Here is a 22,927-nt window from a genome sequence, read left to right as displayed (position 1 = left end):
GGTGTGAAATGAGATGAAATTTGATTCTAGATGCTTTCTCATATTTCAGAATCACTGAACAAAACAAAAGCAGTACTTTAGATATTATGGATCTAGGTGAATTGTGTTTTTAACATGAATAAAGTGGCACTGGATTGGCTGGAAAAGCACCCATGTAGAGTGAAATAAGGACTTCTCTGGCTGAGATGCAGTGTTCTCCTGGGAGGTCATTTGAATGAAGAGTGAAGTGTTACCTCTGCAGGCACATGCAACCATTTTCAAAAACCCAGTTATGGACCAAGAATTTGCTTCCTTTACTGTTCATGGTGTCTTGTAATGTCTGTAGAGTCATTGTGTGGTGATGTTCAGTGAATACACTTTTTCCTGTTTCACTGTGAGACTTGGCTTCAACTATTTCCAAATCTTTAAGGCTTTCTCGTAAACTGTGTTTCCATGACATTTTTTTTGCAAAATAAAAACGATATTTCTAAGTTTTGACAGACAACAATTGCGATTTGCGGATGTTTTCTTTGAACGGCATTTAAGCCGCAGTTGTAGGAAAATCCCATTTGGTTGACGAAACTTTGCGAGAATTGCGGTCTATGCAAATTAGCCACGTAGCGTTACTTTGGGCTGTTCTACTTGCTGTGGAGAATTAGCTACAACTTTTCAAAGCTTTTCTTCATTTTCGTTTCTAAAACTCTAAAATTTGCGGCTGTGTGTTCCCGCATCGCGCCATCTTTACCGGAAATGACCAGGTCATGACCACCCCACGTCACATCCAGGTATGTGTAAATGCGAAAAACGTGTTTTCATTTGACTTTTGTGATATATTTCTATATCAGAACGTCTGATAAACCACCTCATGAGAGTGTAAAAACTGTAGCGATCTTCAAGACTTTTTTTTTTTTTAAATGTCGGCGTTTCCATTGGCGGTTTTTTTATTGCGATATTTAGTTTTTGCGCAATTCTAGGTGTAATGGAAACGCACCTACTGATAGCTACTTTCCACCAAGAAGAACAGGTGCTGGTTCGGTGCTGGAGCCTGTATGACCAGTCTAGTTTTTACTAGTTGGTGCATGTCTGCATTAAAAACTTCATCTGCAAACGGTGATTGTGAATGCAGCTCTACGCGGCGACTGTTTCCAGATATGGATGGCGGTATAAAATCTGGAGAAAATGGCAGGAACTCTGAGCTTCCCACTGGTGTTATAGCTCAGTTTTTTTCTTTTTTCCTTGTTTAGGGGTTGCTAAATGCTAAACTGACTTGTTTTAAACACGTTGGAGCTGATATTTAGGCCCAGTTGTCCTTAACCCTAAGTTCTGCTTTGCCCTGGTCCAGATTCTGCGTTGTCTTTGACTTTTTAATCTTGTTTAAACAATATTCAAGTGATTTGTGAATAACTTGACGTACCGTGCAGGTTCAGTTATCAGACTGCCTCCTTTTTCCACACACAAACGCCACCACCTCTCTCTTTCTCTTCCTGGCCAGCCAACTGTGGTGTCAGCAAGTTTTTCCCAGGTAGGTGGGAGTCAGGAGGCATGACCGAGCCGTATAACGAGCCTCTGGCTCAGATGGAGGCTGGTTGGCCGCGCCGGCCTGCCGCTTGGACGAACACGGACACAAACACACTCAGAGCATTCAAACAGATAAAGGCACTATAAATAAAGGATGAACACACATCGGTTTCATTCGCTTCTTCCTTCCCTGTTAGAAGAAGAATAGAAGAAGAAACACCGTCACTGGAAATAACAGCTGAAAGAGTCACATGACAGGGTTGATTGAAGGAGGAGAAAGTTGCCTGAGACGAGGCCAGACTGAAGAGGTGAGAGGAAGTGCAGGAGCTCTAATGAGACAAGTTAGCAGCAGCTGAAGGGAAGAGAAGAGAAGATGAAAGATGCAGGAAAGAACCGGTTTGTGCCGCCAATAACACCCCCCCCCCCCCCCCCCCCCCCCCGTCTTTCACGCGTCTGAGCGAAACGTGTCATTAAGGTGTGTCACACTCCAACATGAATATGGATTTTTTTTTTTTCACCTCTGAATAGCTTCTGATTGCAGGAAGCTTTTAAAGACGTTCCTCGGGTGGCTCCAGGGGAATAACGTTTGATTCGGGTTTTGTTGGTGGACACTTTTACATATCCATTTCTTTCAGCCGTGTCCCTCATGTGAATTTCCCGTCTACGCTGCTGCTGTTTTAATTTCTCTTGATGCAAACATGCATAATTAATGTGGCATGCAGTGAGAGGAATGGCCCCGGTTTCTTCACCAACCCGATGATGACGATGATGCTCAGTGCTTTTTAAAGATTTCTTTCACTTTTCGACTCCCTCTTTTGGAAAATCACTTCTCTGTTTATTGGTTCTGTCCCCCCCACCCCCCACCCCCTCGCTGCGTAGTGTTAATCTCTGACAGACACTGCTCCCGTTCCCAGCGTGGAACCAAAACAGCACCTCCGAATTCTGAGGGAAAAAAGAGAACGCATCAGTAAACACCACTCCCCAGACATTTTCCCTTTTCTCTCCCTTTTTTCTTTTTCTTTTTTTATGTCTTCCATTAAATTCTCTCACCTCCCACCTTTCATTGACAAAAGAGACAGAAAAACATCCAATCACGGTCTCAGTCACGGAGCCTCTCTGTTGATTTTCTTCCTGCTTTTGGGTGGCAACTTCAAAAGCGCTGCTGAGCCATGAGGGAGGCGAACAGAGGAGTTTTACCGCATTGACATGTTTATCTAGAATGAGTCAGTAGTCTTAATAAAAATAAATAAAAAGCAAAATTCCAACCGATTCCCAGCGCCTCACTAGACTACTGCACATTCCAGCTGAGATCCCAGTGTGATGCTGTTGTCATACTGGAAAGTTTGGAGCTATTTTAATAAAACCTGCAATAAGTTTTGCTTAAAGCACATTTTCTTCCTTTTGATAGAATTATATTCAGCATCAGATTAATAGTTTGAGTATGTTGTAATATTTTCTTCCTAAATGCAGCCCCATGTTTTTTTCTTTCTTTCTTTGATATGAAAGTTGATGTACATGTACGCAGGAATTCAGAAGAACGGAAAGAGGAAATAAAATTGTTTGAGAAGTGACGCGAGAGAGCGAAGTGGTCTTTTTTTGCCTTCATGTACTTTGTTTTATCAGCCTCATTCAGCTTGGGTGGTCTCTTGTAGGCTGCTCTGCCTGAACTGCCTACTCATATTCTGTTAGATTTACCTTGCACATAGACATAAAGACAAGAACATGCACAAAGGCGCCGTGATAATAAAACGGAAGTGATGACTCATCCTTAAAAATTTCACGTCCTTCATTTCGCTGTTGATTCTTCATGGTCAGAAGTCTGATAAATATGACTTCATGCTTGTATTTTATCAAGTATTTAAGCTTGTTTTCAGAAAATGTGCCTCAAATTTGACTTCAGCTGGAACATCTGGAAGTTTCTAGTATTTGGTTTATTTCTTTCTTTACAGTTTATGTCAGCTTCAGTGGGGAAAAACAAACAAAAAAAAAATAACAGAAAACATCTTACCATTATCTCTGTGGTGTTTCCATGGCATCTTAAACATGACCTGCTCCTGCCTAAAAGGCATTTCTTGCCGCCCCGTTCCACACCTTGCGAGATGAAGAGCAAATGCACCAGGCTGCTTACTGGGAGAGGTCGGAACAGGCTGCCTTCAGATCTGCAGGAGGCTGTGTCGTGGAGCATTGATGAGTCACTGTGCCAGTGTGGCATCACAGATGCCTCGCTAATGCCTGCCTCCTGATCTCCTCGGCCTTAATAACTGTTCTTGGTGAGCATTTTAATTAAATGCTAATAAAGCCAATACCTTTGTGGAATCGAGAGGATTTTGCTTCCTGAACGTGTGTGGGTAATCCTTATTAAACCTCTGCCACAAGTCTGACTAGCCACACTGTGGCAACTGCATAGCTGAAGTGTTGCACGTCTGTTCTTTTTCTGCACATTGCAGCTCGGATCGATGCATTTAGCTTTCTTCATAAACACAGAAATGTTTCCATTGTGAGTTTGACCCTCCTTTGGGCTGGAAGAAAGCATCAGATACATTCCCCCCCACCCCCTTCTTCTGAGCTTTTGCATTGATTTCAGATCAAGCTTGAATTATTTTGGCATGAGGTCGATTACACAAGTGCCGGATCTCAGTCTTTGACCACGTCACTTCATTTCTCTCTCACTCTCAGCCCGTTGTCCCCAAGCTTTGGTTTCACGTCTTCACGGCTTGGTTTTCCTTGTCACGTACTCCACCGCACACACGCAAACATGTGCATGTGCGTTTTTGTATATTTGTGAGTGTTTAAAAGAGACAGACAATGAGTAGACATAATGAATAATGCATGGTGTGGTTTCCTGGTCAGAGACAGACGAAGACTGAACTAGCCCCTCTGGTCCTTCCCCCCCCGATCACGTTGGGTTGTTAAACAAACCACGAGTGCAGGAGAGCGCTCCTTATCCAGATCACTGCTGCTCTACAGCTACAGTCTAGATCTGTCCACATCCATTCATAAGTGTAGCATGAGGCAAACATCAAGACTTGTTTGGATTATGTCCATCCATGCAGAATTGAATGCTTTTTACCCTCATATGCAAGCTTGATGCCAAAAATGGGCCTGATCATCTAATAGCAATATGTGACCCAGATGAGGCTTTTTTTTTTTTTTTTTTTTTTTTTTTTTTTTTTTTTTTTTTAATGATCAAGTAGCAACGGTAAAATCAATCCTCACTGGCAGTTGAGGATATTAAAAAGGGTAAATCTTTGCTGCACAGTTGTCAGTCGAACCTCGTAGACGGTCCCACTTCAATCGGTTTAATGTTGAAACAAACCCGAGAGGTGCACAGAGGTACTCTGAGTGTTTCAATTATGCACCTTTTTTTTCCGTGCGATCCATTTATCCATCCATCCTCTTTTGAATCCGTCCTGGCGGCGTGTCATCATCCAGCTGTAATTGTGTCCGTGTTAATGCTGCTCGTGTCGCTCAGCGGAATAAAACAAGAGCTGCGGGACAAGTGGCAAGTTTGCAATTTAAGTAGAGGCTTTATCTGTAATTTTAAAGGCTGCCCTTGAAAGCCACATTAGGAGCGTAACGCCATTAACAGCAGTCGCGCTTCAGCACTTGACCACACATTTGGACTTACTGCGTGTTGCAGGTGGAGTTCGCCCGCTTTCCTTTTTGCAGGAGTTTTTTTTTGTTTTTTGTTTTTTGTGTCGGTTTCAGCGTTGGGTGGCTTTGCTCCTTGGAAGCAGTGAGTTATAGCCTGAAGGTGAAATGAGCAGCCCACATAAACGCATTCACACCATCGCAGTGACTGAGAGATGGATGGACCTGGATGGAGATGGAGAGATGAGAGGAAGGGAGAAACCTGCCCACCGCTTTATCGCCACAATTCTTTTTACGAGCGCGACCTTGTGTTTTAAAGCATACACACGTGTGTGTGTGTGTGTGTGTGTGTGTGTGTGTGTGTGTGTGTGTATATATATATATATATATATATATATATGCATGTGCGACAGGATTGCAACTTTGTCCATCCGATAAGCTTAACCTGCAAAGATGGAGGCACACTGTACTTTGAGGCCAACTGTATCCTCTTTAGCCTTTTTTCTCCACATGAAGGGCACTGCAGTATTTTTCCACGTCGGTGAGAGGAGTTTAATTCTCTTCATGCACTTGCACTGTGCTGTCTCATAGTGCACTTTTATTTCATGGTAATCCCTCTTTCCAGCTTTTCTCTCCTTTTCTTTCATATTCCACTTTTTGATTCTTCTCTCCATCTAAAATGTCTCTTTTTAATTGAAAAACCTGATGTAAAGTCGCATTTGCGTTCATAAAGTTTTCAAGCAAATCGAAAGAATACTTTGGGAATGTGAAGGAATTACTTTCTTTTTAACCGGTAGGGATAATAAAGTGTCGCATCAGTAGACTCGTATCCTTCGTTGTTTTACAGTCAAATCCTGCGGCTTTTGTAGGAGCTTAACTCGCCTAATATGGTTTAAACTCAAATTCAGTTGCTTCCTTGTTATTTCTTTACAGAAAAAGCAGCAACATGAGAATAAACATGTCTGGATTGATCAAAATGGAGTCATTGAATGGTAAATGGATGCAGCACAGTGTGTCATAAGTGAGTTGAGGATGTTATCATTTTTCAGTGCTGAAAATCAGTTTTCTTTTCCCTTATTCAGTGAAGAGCTGCATGAGGCTTTCTACTAACCCCAAACAGGATTTTGGGGCATGTTCATATGGAAACCAGTTCAGGTGAATCTGCTGAATTGTTTATCTTTTGGATGTTTAGTCTATGTTGAAGCAGCAGTTTAGGAGACCAGTGACACACAGAGCCCAACATCTCCCTTAACATGCATGTGCAAACCAACCAGCAGCTAAGATGATTGCTGATTACAGAAGACATATTTATTAGAGGTGGGACTCTGATTTTTAAAAAAAAAAAAAAAAAGTCTAAGTGATTACAGGTTTGTAATTAATGAATCTGTCGCATTTTAATCTCATAAAATTTACCCCCAAAAGCAACGTTTGTCATTTAAATTGATTTCAGGGGATGATAGTCAAATAATAGTAATAGAGATTAATAGTGTAAACTCACACTTTATTATTGTCTGCAAAAATTCATACATTTTTAAAACTGTAAAAAGAAGTCGAAAACATCTCTGGCCACATCTGAACAGACCCAAAGTTAAAGTTTAATTTTAAATACTTTAACTACCAGCTGCAGCTCCAATTATTCTCTAATTAAGAGTCTACAATATGTTAGTCATTTTAACTTGTTTGAAGTTTTCATCCATATTAATAGACATTAAAATATAACAGTAAATCAGTACGGGATCGCTTAGTGGCAACTTCAGTCTGATCATGCAGCATAGGTGATCACCTCTTGCTCTGACAGCAGCGTGGAGCTGCATGAGGACCGAGCTACATGTGTGGCCTTTAGGACGGGGGAGGGGGAAGAGGGAGGTGTTGCTAACGAGAAGAGAAAATTACACATTCTTTTATTGTTACCAAAAGTCCTCCATACCACCAGAAAAAGATGCTAGACTCGTTGATGCTCACTTAATCTTTAAATAAACTCACAGAAGGGTCTGAAACATTGCTAAATATAGCGCAAATGTGGCTAAGTTAGTAGCGGAGGTACCGTGTGCATCAGTGTAAACGCCGTACCAGCAAATTGTGCCTGACAAAGGTTCGGGGGAAAATGCGTTATTTTTTTTAACACTTAAATGTTTTTGTAATTAATTCATCGTAATTAATACTTTAAAATCCTCCTAGTATTTTTTTTTTTTTATAAATGCTGGTAATTAGATTAAAAGGAGACAAAACTGAAACAGTTTCACTGCAAAGTTTGTTGTTGGGCATTGTCTGTAGAACAAAACACAGTGGATCATGAACCACACCTGCTTCTACTGCTGACCCCCCCACCCGCCTCGTCTGCAAATAACTGGAAAAACAATATCACCATTTTGATGAACTCGTGGAAGTAACATATAACTTTTATGTTACTTACAGTTGAAGAGCTAGCTAGCGTGGAGTCCCTCGCAGAGATCCTGTCTCTGGTTTACAAAAAGGAGCGCTTGAAACTCTCGGTGGCGCGGTGCTCTTTATTTAAGCACTAGCTGCGTTTTCATTACTTTTTTTTGCAAATTTAAAAGCGATATTTGTAGATTTCGACAAACAGTTGCAATTTGCAGGTGTTTCCATTGAACGGTTATTAGCGCAAAAGCCTCAGTTCTTGTCCGGTTGACGAGATTTTACAAGAATTGCAGCTTATTCAAGGTAGCCACATTTTCTACTTACTATGGAGAGTTTGCTTTGGCTTTTTGAAGCTTTTGTCCCTCAGGGATGAAGCAAAAAACACGGAGATAATAAGAAAACAGACTAAGTTTGTGTGACTCAAAATATGGATGTAATCAGGATATTATTGACTCGAGAGATAAATGAGGCGGCGTTGCAGGGCAGACATGTTGACTCGCTAAAAGTCACTTTAAATATCTTTAGAATACCAATGTTAACAGGTGTCATTACAAAGATGGTTTTTTCCACTTGATAAGATTATGTTTGAGCCATAAAAATAATAGACAATTTTGAGAGGATGACTGTAGAATCAAGTAATAGGCAAGGTTGAAAGTGCCTCAGCCTTTTGTGAAATTTTTGAAAAAATGTTTTTTTTCTTTTGAATTCTCCAAGAGCCGTCTTGTTAATCCTCCTGCGGTTGGCCGATTCTCCTGCATTTCCTGTTTCGTCTCATGAAGCGGCTTCACTTTTACTGCTTATTTCTTAATTTGCAGCCGTTGTTATTCACTTCATTAGCATTTTATGTTCCTTGCTAAATAAATGTCAGTATTTCCACGCACACGCCTTCCATTCTCCTCCCGTGTCACCGTCGCCTTCGGTTATCCCGACTTGCCCTTTATTAAATATTGTCCGCTTGTTGCTTTTCAGTGCTTCCTCTTTTTTTTTTTTTTTAAACTTGGAAAAATGCTAATGAAACACACAAATCCCCACAACATCCTGCTGCATAGCCCGCTTAGCTGCTGTTCTCTTAGGTGGTGGTCATCTGAACAGAAATGCTCAGACAACGGAGGGTGTGTGACTGGCACTTATTCACATTCATCACCAGAAATCTCGAGCCATGTCTTGCTTAAACTCGGCTGCTGGAAGAATCCCAGAGTTTTATCTCCTCACCGGATTTCCTCTCTCGCATTCTGCCCTCGATGGCGTACTTGTTGTGGAGACAGTAAATACTCTGTGTCCTTCACCATGTGTCATTTGAATCTGATGAGCCAACCCGAGGAAATGGCTCCAGGCCTGTATGATTTATTTACGCTTAGATTGAGCCTTTTCTGTTGATGACTGTGACACGAAGGCGCAACACGGTGACAGTTTTGACAGACAGATGCACATTCATCTCTTTCCGCTCCCCACCATAATACATTAATCAAGAACGTAGGTCGACCGCAGTGGTATATTGTTGCTTCCCAGTCGGCGTCAACAATCGCATGTAGGGGTGTTTAAGAGAAAACCAATGACAAAACACACACTTCAGCGCTAATAGTTCCCTTGACAACGCAGCAGTTGCCACGCATCCACGTCGTCTTGGCTGAAGGGTTAAATCACACGGCGGTCACATTTAGCTTTGTGCTCATGCACACAATGAAGTCAGCTGATTCCTCCCATGATTCCTGTCGTTTGTTCCTTTTATGCACAGTTCGATTGAAGACCCCAACACACAAGCATACACACGTGCACGCTGCCGTTCATCCAGGCTGTCCTCACTCGGTTGCTTCTCCACATGGTCTTCATGTGCGTCTGTCACTTTCTCACCTATTGAGTCGTCAATGCCCAGCCTCTGCTGCACAGAGGGCATACCTGCCTCGTCCTCCCGTCTCCAGTTGTCGAGTTCTTTTAACTCTCCGCCCGCCTGACTTTTTCCGTGCACACGTGCGTGTACTTGTAGACGATAAAAATACACTGCAGCTTGAAAGATCTGAATAAATAAGCACCAAATAAAGGCTAAAGTGTGGAGAGATTTGAGGCAGTAATCCTTCACCAGCTTACCCCAGCATAACGTCCTCGCACCTGCAGTCTTATCCCCATCTCAGCATCTCCTTCCATCTACCTTTCCTCTCATTCCATTTCTCTATATCCCTTAACAACAAGAGAGGCTATCTCAGTAGCTGTGTCAGCGATGGGCATCTGAACCCCCCCCTTCCCTTTCTCCTTTTTTTTTTTTTTTCCCTGTTTCCCAGAGGACAGTTGGGGGCATAAAGAGAAGAACAAGCCTTGCAAAACCTTTTCAGAAAAATGTACAGGGATTGGGCTTTTGGCTTTGAATTTGGACAGATAAAGCTAATAGGCGAAAGGCAAGAAGCTGTGTATGTGTGCGGGAACAGCTTCAACGGAGGCCTGCTATAGAAATGTAGTTTCTTTTGCTCGCTGATTCTCTCTGAATGTGTCGGGGTGTTTGAAGAGGAACTTCCAAGAAAGGCTGGGCCGAGAATTGTCCTTTCTGCTGTTTGTTTAAACATGATGAATTTTACTTGCCTGATGTCACTGATGCATCATCTTAATTTGCATGTTGGTCTACTTAAATGTCCTTAATGCTAGCAGATTACGTTTTTTGCTCCTTAATAATTTACAGTTAGGGTGATGTTAGGAGGCAGACTTTAAAGAGGTGAAACATGAAGCCAAAGTCCTGACCTTTTTTTTATTGGGGCAAAGGAAAGACCCCTCTTATGTTGATGCACACATACTGGACTCCAGGGTGAAACAAGAAATTTGTTTTACAACTCATTTTTATTCTTGCTGGCAGTGGTGCGCCCAACATTTCAAAGGTCCAGGTCAGGGATCTCCAAATCCAGTCCTTGAGGGCTGGTGTCCTGCAGGTGTGTCCCTGCAGCAACACACCTGATTAACAAACTTGTGCAGAACTCAATGACTGTGGATATGTTGGGATCAATTTTATTTGAATGAAGTGTGTTGGAGTAAAGAAACATTAAATACCTGCAGGACACCGGCTGTGGATTTGGTGATTCCTGGTCTAGTTGAAGGACTGTGGTGGGTATTTGCCTTTGATTGGCTCTGATCTGCTGTTGGGCACCATGTTGGTTTGAAATAGCTACTGGTGCACATTAGGCATCCAGTACGACAACAAAGGACACAGCAAGACAAATATAGCAAGATAATGGGAAAAAAAGGCCTATAGAGAGACTGGAAAAACTGGATTAAATTTTAAGACTCAATGTTGTTTACACGCTCATATGTTGCTGGGATCAGTTATACTCAGCAGTTTAGGAGTTTTTAATGGTGCCTGAGCCAAATCAACCAGTTAAATGCATTTTGACTCCTCTCTAATTTCCTCCAGAAGTTCAGCACTGGCAAAGAGCCTGACAGAAACTCAAACTAAAATTAAGCAATACAACTCTACATTTTTGTCAAAAAAAACAACAAAAAAAAAGTTTTCTGGTGAAACATTGGCTGAGAAACAGGAGTAGCATCACCAGAAAGCATCAAACTCACCCCGTTTAGAGAAATAAGGGATTGAGAGCGATGCTTTTTAAAATTTTGGGTTTCACCCAGAAATAAAAGTTTGGCACAACAGAGCAACCAGTGTAACCAGTGTCTTCAGCTCTGATTCATGTTGCGTCCAGTCTTGGAATAAATGGAAGTCATGATGAGGGATTTTTTGTTAGAAACCAACTGTTTTGATATGTCTCCTCTGCCTGTATGGATGGAAGTTGCAGTAAGGAGTGGTTGTCTTGTTAGCGCTGTGCCTCCTATTGGGCTAACGTTTAGCACAGTAGTGCGACACACCCACAGACAGAGGAACGCTGGCTTCCACCAACATTTTCTGTTGCTTCGTATCGTTTCGTCTGCCACCTCCTCTGCAACTTGTTTGCACCTTTTCGCCATCGACAGACACTCTCACACACACACATCCGCAGAAATTTGCACACACGCCGTTATCTCCTGGAACAATGCTAATAGATGCATGTACTGCTGTGAGCAAACAGTTTGCGCCTCTGCTGCCAACAGTGGGAGCACGAAGGCTTGCCAAGTTTCTCCTACCCTGAGCTTCCTCTATCGCTCCTTTCCTCTCTTCGCTCATAAACTCTAAACTTTTTCTCTCCTGTTTCTGTTTGTTTCTCTCCTCATTTCCCTGATGTTTACACTCTGCCTGCTGTGGTTCTCAACTCGATTTTAACGTCGCTTTTGCAGTATCGACAACAAATTTATAATTGGACAAATACAGCCAAGCCTACACACAGACAAATGTTTCTGGTTGTGTTTAATTAGCAGAAGTGAGAAACTGGAGAGGGTTGGGGGGGGAAGAAAGCAGCAAAACTTTGTCAAATTACTGGCACTCCCATTGGTAAGGTATGCTTCTATACACCAGGCTGATGGGGTCACAATTGAGCCTCTGATTCACCTGTTGTTTAAAAATTCCAGGTTGTTTTAAACACCGTATACTTGGAAGAGCATCTGCTTTTCTGACATAGCATGAGAACGAAGGATTGAAGCAGTTAAACAAAGCTTACAGCTGATAATGTCATGCATTCATTTTCTATTCCGCTTAGTTCAATTACAGGTCGCGGGTGGCTGCAGCATGTCCTAACAATCATCTGGCGAGATGCGGGGTCTCCAGGTCAAATGCTGATTGGTTGGAGATTTGCTTGAACCTGAAAGGGCATGGTCTCAGCAGAATTAAGCCCAAATAAAGTTTAATAGTAATGAATAATAAACATTTAGATGGATGTGTTGACTACCTACTTGCCTCCTGAGTAAATATGGAACCAACAACTGCTCAGTCCAACAAGTGTCCCATTTCTGTTTTGTTTTTTGTTTGTTTTTTTTGGCTTCGTTATACATCTTTCTGACACTGACCCCATGTGGAGTTAGACTTCCATCTGTTGTTGCTTTCTATCTGCGTGCTGTCCATTACTCCTGTTATTACCTCATTGATAGTTCAAGGGTTGCCAGTGCAGGTCTAGATGATAGGTTTTGGTAATTCTAACACGTGTAAACAGCAACTGCTGGCTGAGAAACGCTTTGATCAGTTTTCATGCATCGGCAGCACCAGAAGTCTCTTGCAAATATGTATTTCAGAGAGTATTACAAAGGATCAACTCCTGTCTGATCAAAACACACACACACACACACACACACACACACACAAGTGAATGTAGCATTCCTATTTTCCTTTTACCATTAAAGCTAATCCAGATGTGTTTAGAAGTCTGACGTAAGCTTGTTAACTGAATGTTGCCACCTTAACTCTTTAACTAACCCACTTCCTGTTATTCCACCCCCTTTCTTCCATGGGCTCATTTCCTTTTCTTTATGGACTGTACTAGAAATGCATCAGCATTTTATTCCAGCTAAATTGAGATGATAATAAATCCTGGCAAATTTTCACCCCTACTAAACACCCCCCTGCTATAGGATGAAAGCTCAAGTTGCAGTTAAGAAAGAGAGAGAGGAGGGAAAAAAGACCTAATTTCCTACAATGCAGCGAGACTTCAGTTATCCACTGCAAACAGAGGTTGGCTATCGATTTGTTTGATCTTTAAAGATCACAGCTGACTCAACCACACACACACACACAGATTTAAACACTCACAGCAGTTTGCTGCACCAACTGAATAATTTTGCCGCCACATGAAAACAGCGTTTCAGCCCCGCGGATGCTGTACGCAGCTCTTTAGAGCTTTCATCTTGACGTTGCTTTCATTTGCAGTTCTTTGCTCAGCTGTGCACATTTTCTCAGCAAAAGTCTTTGACATTAGTACACCGCTTGTTATCTCGAAGTCCACACTAGTGCAAATTCATGATCCTGCAGCTACTACAAAATGATACCTGTGCTTTTCCTGAAGTGCCAGATACGTCTTCCTTATCTGCTGCGATCACAGTTCCACTTTTCCTGTCTCTTTTCCACTTGCATCCCCCTTTTTTCCTTCCTTATCTTTGCCCATTTCTACATATTTCCCCATGTTCTTTTCATTTTTTGCTCTACATGCTACTCTACCATATTACACAGCTTTCCTCTGATATGCAGACATGTTGTCCTCTCTGTCCACCTGACTTTTTTACTTTTTCTTTCCCTCCTCACACTGTCTTCATCAGTACAGGAGGCCATTTTGTATCCCCAATTCCGGCCCTCTACAGTCACCAAAATGTCTACGCCCAGATGCTCATTGTCATCCTTGAGGAAGGAAAAAAAAAAAAAAAGTCTGCTCTCTGTGACCCCCAAACTTGCCTTGCTCATGGCATGGAACATCAAAACAATGGCTTCCGTTGTCCTCATTTCCCTTACTTTGCACATGCAGTGTATGAGCCTTTTATTTTTTTAACTTTTTTAACATATCTGGGTACCATGGAGACTACAAAAAAAAAAGGGGGGGGGGGCTCTAGTTGAGCAGACTGCACACACATCCTCCACAATGCTGTGCCTCTGAGCATGATTTCTTCTTGGGACATAAATCTCAACAAAAGCAGTTAAATTAATGGTCAGTGGCTTCAATTTTCCCTCCGTGCGTGTGTGTGCATGTGCCTTTATGTCTTTATACGTGTTTGTGCACACACAAAAACCTCAACATACTCCACCTAGCATGTCTCTGCCCCCTGTTTGTTGCTCTCCATGGACCTGATTTACTACACCCAGGCGCACACACACACACACACACACACACACACACACACACGCACACACACGCACACACACACACACACCTTGGTCTCTGCTATCGGACCAGATCATAAAAGTGAGGCTCCATCGTCTGTGGCTGCTAAGAAAACACAGGGATGTTTTTCACCCACCAAAAGGGCAATAAACTGTCTCACAGGGAGTAACACACTTGAGTGGTTCTCCTCGTGGTGAAAATAGGTCACACAACCCACCTGCAGTTCAGTTTTAGCTGCAAAATCTGTGCGCGGTTAAACGCAGTATATGCTGCTCTTCTGGCGAAAAAAAAAAAAAAAAACTTGGAGCCTCGGCAGCGCTGGGACCGTTGCCAGCAGTGTACTCAGATGAAATTTTTCCTCTGCCTCCACTGACCTCCATAACAACAAATCATGCCATGAGCTGGTCACTAAGTATGGCTTTATGCATTTAGTTTGACACAAAGAAAGTCCGATCCACCACAGTCTTTGGTTCTTCCCGTAATCCCCAACAGCACCTTCATCGTAACAATCTTTGGGTGTTTAATTTGCTGATAAACCAGCTATATAAAGGGTGGATGAGCATCCTTTTCTACCTCTGTCCTTTTGCTCTTGTGAGCCGTCTCCACTTTTGGCTCTGTCCCCGACATTGGGACCAAACGACTCCTCGGCCCTGACTCACGTTGAGTCACAGGGCAGCACGCTTACAGGCCTGCTTAGAATAGCTTCCTCTCTGCTCCACTAGCACAGTGACTAGTGTGCACACAAAAGCTTTGCACAGCGTAGCGCTCATCCGTCACATAAACTAGACCTGCATTGCTTATCGTTCCTATTATCGCCGGAGAATTCTTTATTTGCCAGCAAGCTTTTAAAACACATCAGTTTGACCTCTGCGAGTCATAAACCCCACACCAAGAGTGCAAGGTAGAGAGGGTGGACACACTGCTGTTGGTAAAGCACACATGGAGCAGTTTTTGTGGGCTTATGCATGGCAAGCTAAAGGCTTGAACAGTAAAATGCCCCAGTATGATGATGGGTAATTAATAAAAGGAGGACAGGAATCATTGGTGACTGGCAGCAACCGCAAACTCACACAGTTGCCTGTTTTGATAGAGTCCTGCCCTTTAAGCACTTCATAGTTTAATTAGCAGGGGGGTCTACACACACTTAAATAAGTTACAAGTTTCCCTGAAATAAATCACAAGAAGAGTGTCATTTAAGAACCTGCTGATTAATACGCTGCAATATACCCACTTTAAGTAAAAGTAAATGTTCCTAAAGTGAAAATTTTAATTGCCTGTTACATTATTGAGGATTTGGTTGATAAATGGCTGATGCAATTTGGAATAATGCCTACTAGTCTAGGTCATTTTAATGGAATAATATTTGATTATTGCTATCTTATGGACTGCAGTGCTTAGTAATTAACATGAAGGAAAAAAAGTCTAATTAAGCGATTGCATCAAAATAATTGGGTTGAAAATGAGCTCCTGCCTTAAATTGAATGGAGGGGGTGGGAGTAAGTCTGTTCTTGTTCATTGAAGGGCTTTGACCTTTGTCAGCGACGGTGTACACGTACACATGGTTGCTCTCTGTTGTCCTCACAGCTCCATTTACTCCAACCTCTCTGCTGTTATGTTCCACAATCTCCCTTTCTCTAGTACCCCCAGTGGTCCAGTCCATTTCATGTATCAGCACTTCTTATCTGCTGCACTCTGTGTATGCCCCCATCTTCCCCACCCCCACCATTACTCCTCATGGTGCAGTCCAGGCCGTTCACCAATCATGTAAGAGCCACAGCGGCCAAGCTATATATCCCCCGTTCCATCTGTAGCTGGCACTCTTGCATCACATTTGCTCTGCTTAGTCCTTTACCAAGTGCTCTTGCTGCTTTTCCTTTTCACTGCTCAGCTTTTCCTTCTTTTGGAAGCTCTGACACCTTCTTGTGTCACAGAATCGAAGCAGTTTTCCTCTGCTTTCTTTTTATATTTTGCATCTTTTTTTCTCCCACCTACTTACATTTCCCATGTGACCCCATTCTCCTATAATTAGCATCTCTTCACCTGACATGTTTTTTCCTATCCTTTTCTTTTCCTCTCTATAGCCCAAACAACTTTCTAATGACCTTTAATCCTTATATATTTCTGTCTCTCACATCTCAGTTCTCATGCTTCCTTATCATCTTTGTCCTCTAACTCCTAACTGCCCCCCCCCCCCCCCCCCCCCCCCCCTCCACCTCCCCCCAGTCCCTCCACCTCCCTGCAGCTCTGTGAGCTGTAGTTAAATAGGTCCATCTTGCCGTGCTTCCTCTTTCCAGTGGCTTCATGATTGCTAATGAAGCACACAGACAGAAAACATGATGTTGAGGAGGAAAGGATGGAGAGGAGTGTTTCCCATGGATACGGGCTCTTATGTAGCTGGCTAGCTGATTGGCTGATTGATGACCCTGTAGCCATTTTGACCGATTAGGATGACAGAGCCTTTTATAGCACAGTGGAGCTTGAATATGCGACCACATAGCACAACATCCTTGACGTCCGACTAGAATACTGTAGCATCAGGCCCTGCTGCATCCAGAGGCATATTAAATGCATTAAAGCACCACTATGCTTATGATGTCATAACACAGCTTTATGCATCAGATGATTCTTGAATGGGTTTGTATAGTAAATCCATCTGTCGTCTAGAAACAACAAACTTTGTTTTGCCTATTTGGACAGACCCCTCACGTGTCCCATTAACAAAATCAGGAATAGTTTGACTGTCATTAAAACAGTGAAAAGAAATTAAAATATATAAGATATGAAAGCATAATGTCTGACAAAATAGTCATGTTTATATTTAATTTTAAGCTTGTTGTCAGTCGTTCTTTTATTTTTAGGCTCCTTTTAAACCCTTTACCATCTTTTTTTTTTATCTGCAATGTGGAGCTTCTACTATAAGCCTTTCTTTGTTTTATCTCGCTCGATTCACACCAAAGCTAGCATATAAAAGCACATGTATGGACAAATGCAGGCTGACTTTAATGTCTGATCTATCTAGTTCGTTCTCTGCTGGAACCGGAGGAAATTCTCACTCATGAACTCACTGCAGGATTGAGAGGATAGCTCGAGCTGGGGTTGATTTGATCATGTCTTATTTATTTTGTTTTCATTAGTGACCAGTTCTGGCAGCCCACAGTGCACTGCAGTAGGTTATTTTTACCCCAATTAGATGCTGGTTTATTAGAGGATAGTAGGATCTTGTTTTTGGAGTAATGGCACAACGCTGCTGCTTTCATAAGCTCTTGACATGCGACACAAGCTTTTATCTGGGCAAAAACTTTTCCTCAATTGTTTCTCTTGACTTTACAGACAAGCTTTATTTTCTAAGATTGCTCACACTCCCAGCAAGCAGCCTCTAAAGATTTTTTTTTTCCCCCTATCCTTTTCCTCTTTTTAGTCTACAAGCCTCTTCTTGATCCATCGATCCAAGATGTGAAGTGCACAACATTGTCTGACTGTACAACATGTGACTTTTCCAAGCTCAAGACATACCCCGAAATGGCTAAATGTGGGGAAAAAAACAGCAAATCACAAGCACAGTATACTAATTCCCCTCTTCATCCCTTTTTTTTAACCATCTAACTTCTTGAAATTTTTAAATCAATCAGAGCTGCAATTTCATCCTTCCACAGACACACACACACACGCACCATTCCTCTGTTCTGTCAGCCTCCACTGCATGTTTAAGTACATAACCATCTCTGCTAATGACTACACACTGTAATGCGCCATGTCAGTCAGTCTCCTTACTTCTACTCCCTCAAATGTCAAAATCATTATTTCTCTTGTTGCCCAAACAGGTTTCCTTGCGAACCATCTCTTGATTTACTAAACCTGGAGCGGCTTATGTAAGGTGGTGTTAAGACAAAGGCCTTGGCTGCCTTCACACACCTGTGAATGTGCATCTGATCTGATTGCTTGTTGATTGGCTTTTCTGGATGTTTCCTTTCCAGAGTTTGCTGAGATGGGAGTGCCTGTTTATGTGAGGGTTACAGCCGAAACTGACAGTTCCCATGCTGATATTTCTGCTTGTGGCATCCTTTCACAATCACAACTCCAGTCAAGATAATCCAAACCTCCCCATCACATTTTATAATTCAAACACTGTCCTCAATATTGATGTCAAATAAAAGCTGAAGTCAGAACAGCAGCAGTGCTGGTGGGTCTTCAGTTTTGCATATTTGTTTTCAGAAAAGAACTGCAGGTAATGAATACTAGCCATCATGTAAGCTGACAGTAAATTTACTCCTTTGCTAACCCTCTGAGCTATGATTTGATTGAAATTGTTGATATTGTCAAAGATTTAAGAAGGGGGGGGGGGGGGGGGGGGCAGAGTTAATGGCAACACCTGATTGCATTTATCACTGTGAAAAGCCCTTATTCTGATTAATGAAACCTCAACAGCCGGAAATGTAATGAAAAATTAAATGAAGCACAATATTTATGTATGGCAAGACATTCTAAAATAACCAAACAGTTGTTCTCCATCATTCATCACATTTTTCCCCTCATTAGATTAATGATAAATATGCCTACTTTGTAATAAAGAAAATTACCAAAGTAACGCAGGGCTTGCATAATTAAATGCATTAGAATAAGAATCTCAATTAAAAGATGTTTGCAACATCTAAGAATTTTTAAAGCTTATCTTAAAGGATGATTGTAGCTTAAATTCACGTTTGATATAAATTTAACACCACAAATGATTATTATTGATGTAAAATAGAAACTTGTTATATATCGAATATTAGGTGTGAAGCGTTTTAGCAAAAAAAAAAAAAGCAAAGCTTCATCCACTCCTGCACTATGATTCATTCTTCCTGAGTTGTTCAGCACACTCAGGGTTAAAGTGTAGCTGCAGCGTCTTACTGCAGTGTATAAAGCATTTGGCTGATCGTTACAGTATACGCCAGGAAAAGAAAAGGGGGGGTAAAAAAACATCTTTCTAATTTATCCTTTTTTCTTCCAAAAATCCTTTTTATTGCATTTATAACATTTGGCACAGTACAAATTCTTGGTGCTTTTACAAGATAAACCTGTAAAGATCGACACTGACCTTTTTTCGGTTTTTTGTTAAAGAAAGTCTGCTCTGTATAAATATTTTTTAATCATCACTGCATTCTCTGTAGCACGGTGTAAAAATCACACAGAATGCCCCTTTTTAAAACAAGACTACCCTCATTTGTCAAAGTCAAGACAGCATCTTAAACAACTCATTGTTTTAAATAGAATTTACAAGTTAGAAAATAGTTTCAATTTCTTTTTAATATATGTTGCTCTATCACCAACCCATGGTAGTTTCAATATGTCCATATATATATTTATTTATAAGCATGTACAACAATAAATCATCAGTCTTTTAAAGTTTGCACTCTGTACAAAAAAAGTAGTTTCTGTCCTCTTTTTTTTTTCTCCTTTTCCTTTTTTTTGTTGTGCATTCTATTGCATGATTTTAATGAAGAAAGGAAGAAAGGGTAATGGACTAGGGGTGGGTGGGAGTTTGGGGCACTGGGAAAAGAGTGAGAGCCTTAAGGGGAAGGGACTTTCTTAAATCTGAGTCTCTTGTACCTTCTCCTTGGTGTGAGTTTTTATGACATAGGGTTCAGCCATTGCTGTGATGGCGCTCGGCAGGGTTCGAGGCAAAGAGTTCCCAACATTGTTATCTGTCCATTTAGCCCCATGGCCGGTTGGTTTATATGTATTATATTTGGGCTTTAGAGTGCTGTAGTCCACTTTATGGGGGCTGTAGTCCATTTTATGAGGACTGTAATCAAGTGTAGGTCTCTGAGTGTGTGGACTAAAGTCAGACTTAAAGGCGCTGTAATCCACTTTGTGGGGACTGAAGTCTGTCTTGAAGGCGCTGTAATCAGGTGCAGTCTTATGGGGGGTGTAATGGTCCTTGGTTTTGTAGGTAATATCCATTCTAGGTCTCTGGGAGTTGTAGTCCATTTTGGGTTTAGGCTGAGTGCTGAAGCCAGGTTTGAATGGACTGTAATCAGGTTTAGGTCTTGGATGAGTGCCAAAGTCTGCCTTGAATGGACTGTATTCAGCTTTAGGTTTATGTTGTGTGTCGTAGTCGGACTTTAATGGGCTGTAGTCATGTTTTGGTTTTGGTTGGGTGTTGTAGTCTCGTTTGAATGGACTGAAGTCAGTTCTCTGCCTTGGATGAGTGCTGTAATCTGGTTTGAAGGGGCTGTAGTCTGATTTAATTTTAGGGTGAGTGCCAAAGTCTGGTTTGAATGGACTGTATTCTGATTTAGGCTTGTGAGTGTTGTAATCTGGTCTAAATGGGCTGCAGTCAGGCTTTGGTCTGTGAAGGCTAAAATCTGGTGTTTTGTGTGTGCTGTAGTCTCCAATGGGTTTGTGGCTGCTGAAGTCCATATTTGGCTTGTATGTAGTATATTCAGCCTTGGGCTTGTGTAGGGTAAAATCAGGCTGGGGTTTGTATTCAGCTTTGGGTTTATGAAAGCTGTAGTCTGTCTTGTGGCTGATAAAGTCCAGTTTGTGTAAGCTGTTATGATCCCGAATTTCAGGCAATGTGAGAGACGACTCTTGAGCTGCAGATGCTGGAGGTGGAAGGTCCTCTTCATCCACTTGGATAATTTCTACAGTACGGGCAGCTGCCACTGTGCTTCTCTGTTGGTGGCGCTTTCTCAACTTGTAGAAGGCTATTAGCATGACTGCAGCCAACAGCGTTACTGCCACAAAACAACCTATTATAATCTTGGTGGTCTTCATCACTTCATCAAGACTAGGGCCAGACTTCCCTGGCTTACCAGTGGCACCTCGGGGTCCTGGCACCACAGATGGCTTAGCTGCACTTGGTGGACTGTCAGTATTTTGCAGCAGCACAGTCGGTGTTGAGATGAAAACTGGCTGAAAGACAGAAGGAGAGGCTGTTGTAGTTGTTGTCCCAAGGCCTACTCCCCCACCTCCAGCCACCCCAGCACCTGCAGCTGTGGTTGTGGTGGTCTTAGGTTTGGGCATCTCAGTGGTTGGACCCAAGACCTCCACTGTCACTGTGGTAAAGTAACTCAAGTTTGATGTGTTGAGCTCAGCTGCACTCACATTGAGGTAAGCTGAGGCATTTGAGTTTCCAGCTGCGTTGGACACCATGCAAGTGTACGTGCCTGTATCTGCTGCCAGGACGTTTGAGAAATTAAGAGTTCCGTCATTGAGGACTGATATTCTGGGGTGACCAGAGGCATGTGTAAGAATAGTCCCATTGGGTAGGAGCCAACGCACCAAAGACATCGGGGCTGTGCGGCAACGAAGCTCAGCCACTCTTCCTGCTGAGATGTTTAAGTCCCGTGGTGCATCAGCAATGAATGGTGCAGAACACTGTACTGCAGCTCCCTCACCTTGATCCACCTCAACTAGCTGTCGTCCTCTCATGGTGGCAGGTGAGTGACAACGTCCACAGCAAGTAGAGTTGGTCGGGATGTATTCTCTTAGCCAGCGTGCTAACCATACAGCCTCACAGCCACAGTCCCAAGGGTTGTGATGGAGATGGAGCTCCACCAGGTACTTGAGTGGGGAGAACAGATCATGTGGCACAGCACTCAGGTTATTATGGGCAAGATTGAGCTCCACCAGTGAAGAGAGACCGTCAAAAGCATTACGTTCTATGAGTGTAATTTGTGAGTTCATCACCCATAGCTTCTTGAGCGAACGTAGACCTTTGAATGAGCCTGGTTTTATCACTGGGAACAAATTTTCTGAAATCTCAAGCTCCTCTAGGCCCTTTAAAGGACTTAAGTTTGGCATATCGCCCCTTACGTTGCACATTCCAAGGTTGAGGTACTTCAGGTTTTGTAGGCCCCTCAAAAGCTCCTTCTGAGATGTACTCCAGTTTCCTTAGTTCTCCTAGGTCCAATCGCATTAGTGAGGGCACCCGGTTGAAGGCATAGGATGGAATACTCTCAATGGGGTTGTTCCTCAACCATAGTTCTCTTAGTTTAGACAGGTACTCAAAGGCCCCACTGGGCACCACTGTCAACCGGTTGTCAAAGAGCTCCAATGTGTTGAGGCTGGTTAGCCCATTAAACGCGCCCACCTCAATCTGTCGTATGGCATTTCGCCCAAGCTGGAGCACCTCAAGGTGGTGCAGATGTCGGAACGAGTCAGCCTGCACCGCCTCAATGGCGTTTTCCATTAGATTGAGGTGCCGCGTATTGGCAGGAATCCCAGGGGGCACGCGGGTCAGGCCCCGTCGGGTGCACACCACTTTTCCCTGCTGATTACTGCAGGAACACTGTGGTGGACAGCCCTGGGGTCCTTGAGACGCTGCCGCCCCCGCCAAGGCCGGGGAGGCGCTGCTCCACGCTCGCGCCATCAGGAAGACAAAACAGAGCAGGGCGGCTTTCCTGGCACGATGCACAGCTACCCGCCCCAGGAGACTCATGATGTGGCACGTTCATAATTCAGCATCATCTGGGGGGGAGGATGGGGGTGTTTGGGACAAGTGTTTGGTGGTTTTAGGGGCAGGGAACGTAGCTGGATGACCGGTAGTACTGATAAAGATAACAGAACAAAGAGAATAAGGAATTTAAATAGGACAAGAGAGGAAAGGAGGTTTGGGTGCTTGCTGTGGGGCAAGAGGGCTTGACCTGTCCTTGCTTAAATGGTGCCTCTTTTTCCAGGGAGTGTCATGGGCAGAAGGAGGAGAGGGTGGAGAGGGCTGGCTTTTCTGAAACATGTGCATGAGAGGGACATGATGGTAAATCAAGCAA

General features: G+C 42.7%; 2 protein-coding genes across 2 annotated transcripts in view; one reads left to right on the top strand and one right to left on the bottom strand.

The window, feature by feature from the left end:
• Nucleotides 1-22,927, top strand: part of snd1 (staphylococcal nuclease and tudor domain containing 1) — a 197,494-nt gene that overhangs the window by 70,273 nt on the left and 104,294 nt on the right. The window lies entirely within an intron of this gene.
• lrrc4.1 (leucine rich repeat containing 4.1) lies at nucleotides 19,247-22,599 on the bottom strand (the record flags this gene model as incomplete). The annotated part of the gene is given in 2 exon segments (XM_079263255.1): nucleotides 19,247-22,016; nucleotides 22,018-22,599. Coding segments are annotated over 2 exon segments (2,856 nt in total). The 3' UTR covers nucleotides 19,247-19,742.

Source organism: Telmatherina bonti (genome assembly GCF_933228915.1).
Source record: "Telmatherina bonti genome assembly, chromosome: 23".
In the NCBI taxonomy this organism is placed as follows: domain Eukaryota; kingdom Metazoa; phylum Chordata; class Actinopteri; order Atheriniformes; family Telmatherinidae; genus Telmatherina; species Telmatherina bonti.
This window is presented reverse-complemented; position numbering and strand designations above follow the sequence as displayed.